Raw genomic sequence first — 4,978 nt, forward strand, 5'->3', positions numbered from 1 at the left:
TACACGTGTGTGCCTTTATTTATTGATCATTTAACTTGCCACAATCAAAAGCAGATTCTTGGTGACTTGCAACATAAAAAAACAATGCAAATTAAAAATATAAATTTTGATAAAACAACAACAAAAACATATATTCCAAATAGCATCTGGCATCAGCTCACAAACTGCCACCAGGAAATCTGTTTACAAGAGTTCTGGAATGTGACTGAAGTTGGGGGCCAAACATACTTCCTGCAGGAGGCCACTCTTCAGACTGGCCTCTTCATCCTCCCAAAAATGGGGGATGATCATCCGCTTCTCAAAGAGGTTGGCCAAACTCAGTGGAAAGAGGAGATCCTGAAGATAGCCCAGCGCCACCCCATAAAGAGCATCATAGTTTAAAACAGGACATGGCATTGCCAGCAAAATAAATGACACAGGACTATCAGCAAGCATCGAGGCTACTGCATTTTGCACCAACTGACGCTTCTAGTGATCTTTAAAACCAGTCCCATGGAGGACACCTTGCATAGTAGTCTTGTGTGCATGATGATGAGTCATAGACCACCATTCACATCCTGCTGCCCTAAGACAAGTGAGCAAAGTCCACCCTGGCCATAGCTTTTATCTGCTGATCCAGCAGGAGCCTTGAGGCCAGAACATCCAAGGTCAGGACCTGCTCCTTCAGGGATAGTGCAATCCAGTCCAGAAACAATACTGAGGACAGGGGAACCTTGATGTACGCACAATAGCTGTTTTAGTAGCATTCAATTCAAGCCTTCTCTCTCTCTCAACCAAATCCTAAGTTTCCAGGCTTTGGGACAAGATATTGACAGCAGCTCTAGTGGGGCTTGGGGTTGTGATGAGCAATTTCCAGATGAGTTCACCCAATGGCTTCATAAGCTATTAAGTAATGGAGGAAAGAGCAGCACTCTGCAAGAGAGCAGCCAATCTTCCTCCCCACCACTGATTGGAATTGGCTTAGAAGAAAAGAATGAAACCACTTAAAACAGTGCCCCTATTCTTCAACTCAAGCATCTAATCCATCAGGAAAGCCATTGAGAGGTCCAAAAGAACTAGGATATGTGCATTACCTTCATCCAGGCTTCAACACGGGTTGCTGACCAAAGTGATTAGTGTTCTCTGTTCAAAACTCAGGGCTGGATCCTTATAATACACTTCCTCTAGTAGTTGGTCCTGAACTACTATTTCCATATTTTTTGTCAAAAGGGCAAGTACAATATATGTGATAGTTGTCCAAAACCTCTGAATCCATAAAAGCATGGCGCCTTTTGGAAGAATGGAACTACTTAATAAAGGACGCAAAACAATTACCTAAAAAAAGGAACTATTTGACTCTTCTGTTTGGCTGAACTTTCCTTTTTCTGTCAATTATGTGAATATAATTAGGCAAAAACATTGGAAAGACATGTGACTCTGCCTTTTTCAATCACCTTCTAGGACCCAGAAAAATGACCCTGGTGTAATAGAAAGTAATTCTTTCTTACAGTGAAAGAACTTAACCAAGAAGGTCCCCAAGTGTCTTTATTTGGGCCACTGCTTGTTTGTTTGTTTGAAGGGTGAAGAGCAAAACAGCTCAATCTGCTGATGACATAAATTTCTAATTTGCTTAGTATAAAACAAGGTAGCAAAAAAAAAAAAAATCTTAAAAGGGTATTTTCAAATTCTAGAATAAATATTGAAATGGCAGGTGTAATTCTGGGTAAGCAAGGATAAAAGGATCCGTTTGGGGACAAAAAACCCCTAACGTTACAAAAATGTTGAGAAGATACAAGTTGTAGTGACTGAATAGAAAAGATGGAGAACGTGATTTATTAACTTACAATTGTGAAAAAACAAAATTGAAAATGGAAGTGCTAATGCTGTAATACAAATACACACATACGCACACACATATATGCAGATAGATGATAGACAGAAAGACAGACAGATAGACCTCTAAAATAAAATGCTGTGCATTATCCTGGTCAAATTTCAAAAAGTTAAGAAAAGGACAAGAGCTGTTGAGCAGCTGAAATGATTCCTTATTTTTATTTTGGCCTTTTTTAGTTCAGAAGCACTGGTGTAATGGAAATGCATACAAACTCTTTCATCACCTGGATTAGGGGCCACTTTATGTAGAAAAATAATCTCATCAAAAGTATTAACCAACTTGTATCAGCCATACTAAAACAATATAGAAACAACAAATTAAGTTTTTGAATGGATTGAATAATGCCAATATTTCTCATTTAAGATAATATAATAATAGTAAAATAGCACTTAAGACTTATATACCATCCATAATGTCTTATAGGACACTGTGAGCGGTTTATGATGTCAATATCTTGGCCCAACAATCTGGATCCTCATTTTACTGACCTTGGAAGGATGGAAGGCTAAGCCCCATCAGGATCAAACTCCAGGCTGTTGGCAGTGTTAGCCTGCAATACTCTATTCTAACCACTGTGCCACATGGCTCCTGCTGTTAGTACCACTTTATAATATTGGTAAGACCATACTTGGAATATTGCATCCAGTTTTGGTCACCATGATATAAAGAAGATGTTGAGACACCAGAAAGAGTGCAGAGAAGAGCAACAAAGATGATTTGGGGACTTGAGACTAAAATATATGAAGAACAGTTGCAGGAATTGGGTATGTGTAATTTAATGAAAAGAAGTGACATGATAGCAATGTTCCAATATCTAAGGGGCTGCCACAAAGAGGAGGAGGTCAAGCTATTCTCCAAAGCACCTGAAGGCAGGACAAGAAGCAATGGATGGAAACTAATCAAGGAGAAAAGCAACCTAGAACTAAGGACAAATTTCCTGACAGAACAATTGATCAGTGGTACAACTTGTCTCCAGACGTTGTGGATGCATTCTGACACTGGAGGTTTTTAAGAAGAGATTGGACAACCATTTGTCTGGAATAGTATAGGCTTTCCTGCTTGAGCAGGGGGTTGGACTAGAAGACCTCCAAGGTTCCTTCCAATTTTATTATTCTGTTGTTCTGTTAAGTTTCAAATGTATTGGAGTAACTAGTAACATACTAACCAAAGACTTTTGTACGCTGCAAACATTTTAATGATTATTGTTGAGCATACACAATGAAAATCTTCTTTTTAAACTTTTTAAACTTCAAACTGCAACAAGTTAAATAAATGTTTTTAATATACAAAGGAAATACAACATAAAGTAAAACTTGCTTTAAATGTGCCTTGCACCAGTAACCAGTGTCTTTTAAAAGCTTTATTGTTGAGTTACACGCGCGCACGCACACACATACATACATGAACACACATTTGAGGATTTGGATCTTTATAGCAGGGTATTTAGAAATCAAAATATATTTCCACTTGAAATAATAATAAACGGTTGTGCATGATTATATGCCAATACCCTACCCCAACACTAGAATACTCCAACAGTGCAGGCACCATTAAAGAAAGGAAAGAAAGCTTGAGATGCCCATTGACTAAGTTAAGGAAGCAAGTTTCTGACCATTTAGCTTAAAGCCAGCAAAAACAAGGATCAATGATGGAACTGTAGTGTACAGGGTATTAAACGGTAGACTTTACACAAATGCATTGTTATAAATCTTGAATCAGTAAACACTGGAAATCTTCAGATCTGCTCTTTGGAACAGTCAAACATTTGCTTCAGCATCTGGTTGCACAAGCCCTTGGAAGCATCACACATTGTTCTTGCCTTTTTCTTGCTGGCTGTGTAATTCATTGGGATTTGTTTTGACATTAGCAGCTAACAAAATTATTCCATGTGTTTCCAAAGCCTCATGGATAGGGGAAAAAGGCAAGTCTCATTTGAGTACAGCATGGAGATTGTATTTTCTGCACAACAACACAGGAGGCTTCACTAGGTATGAATGCAAAACCAGTTTGAGATATCAGACACACCAGTTCAGTTGAGATGAAAGCCTTTCTCCATGGTAGCAGCTAGGAGGCGCTCTCGCATAATCTCTTCAGAGGAATACTCAGGCAATTTAAGATAATGCACACAGGTATTCACAGATGGGTAACTTGCATCTGTAGCATCAACCTGTGAATAAATATCCATAATGAAATTTAAAAAGAGAACGGAGACTACAGAGTGCACTTCCATTTCAGTTTAAACATTTACTAACTTGGTAAGCAACAGATCCCCTAGCCAGTATTTCAGAAATGTGGGAATTATAGCCCCACATTTGGAAGGCTATCCAATTGGAGAAGGCTCCTTTAGATTCTACTACTTTTACTTGTTGTTGTTATTTAGACTTGAATTTGCGATGCATAATGGCCAAATCGCTATGAAAAGGTATCTGCCACAAGCTAGACAGAGAATGCAGACAAGCTGTAAGATGTTCATACCTTGCGTACAACAGTGAGACGGGGATGTAGGTTAGCCAATCCTCCTGGGGGAAGCGTTGAACAGCCAGTTGTGAATTGGAGGAATGCTTTTCTTTCATCTGAAGACATGCCACATAAAACTCTTACAAATCTCAGGAACCCAGGGCTAAAATCAAAGCAAATAGGTAAATATTAAATTTAAAAACCAACTATACCGATCTATTAACAAGAAGAATCAAGGACCCTAAAAACCACAGCTAGGTCCTGTAGGCAACCTGGCCTCGTGCCAATTTTAAAAGTGACAAGCAACACCTTGAATTACACCCAGAAGTCACTGAGAGCCAATACAGTTCACAAAACTGAATAGATGTATCATGGCGTACCTCGTATTGTTCAGGCTGCTTAAAAATGATATTATTATTAAAATTATATCTCTGTTTTATTTAATAACATATTAAACCTCTATGTCACCTGACTCTCAATGACTCTGAGTGGCTCTCAACAAAGTAATTACAACAAAATCAATAAAAGATAGCAAGTGTTATACACATACCACTTTCTCATGATAAAGGCTTGGATGAAAACCCAAATCTTCACCACTCTTCTGAACAGCAGCACAGTGGGGGACATCCAGAACTTGGGGGGGGGGGG

General features: G+C 38.7%; 1 protein-coding gene across 1 annotated transcript in view; it reads right to left on the minus strand.

Moving 5' to 3' along the window:
• Positions 1 to 2,998: 2,998 nt before the first annotated feature.
• The window catches only part of HECTD1 (HECT domain E3 ubiquitin protein ligase 1), a 62,652-nt gene continuing 60,672 nt past the window's right edge, over positions 2,999 to 4,978 (minus strand). The window contains exons 40-41 of the mRNA XM_015816147.1: positions 4,349 to 4,493; positions 2,999 to 4,040 (exon numbers count right to left, since the gene is read on the minus strand). Of these exons, the coding sequence (XP_015671633.1) occupies positions 3,903 to 4,040; positions 4,349 to 4,493 (283 nt within the window). The 3' untranslated portion in view covers positions 2,999 to 3,902. The remainder of the gene's footprint in view (positions 4,041 to 4,348; positions 4,494 to 4,978) is intronic.

Source organism: Protobothrops mucrosquamatus, unplaced genomic scaffold (genome assembly GCF_001527695.2).
Source record: "Protobothrops mucrosquamatus isolate PMUCROS unplaced genomic scaffold, P.Mucros_1.0 scaffold403, whole genome shotgun sequence".
NCBI lineage: Eukaryota > Metazoa > Chordata > Lepidosauria > Squamata > Viperidae > Protobothrops > Protobothrops mucrosquamatus.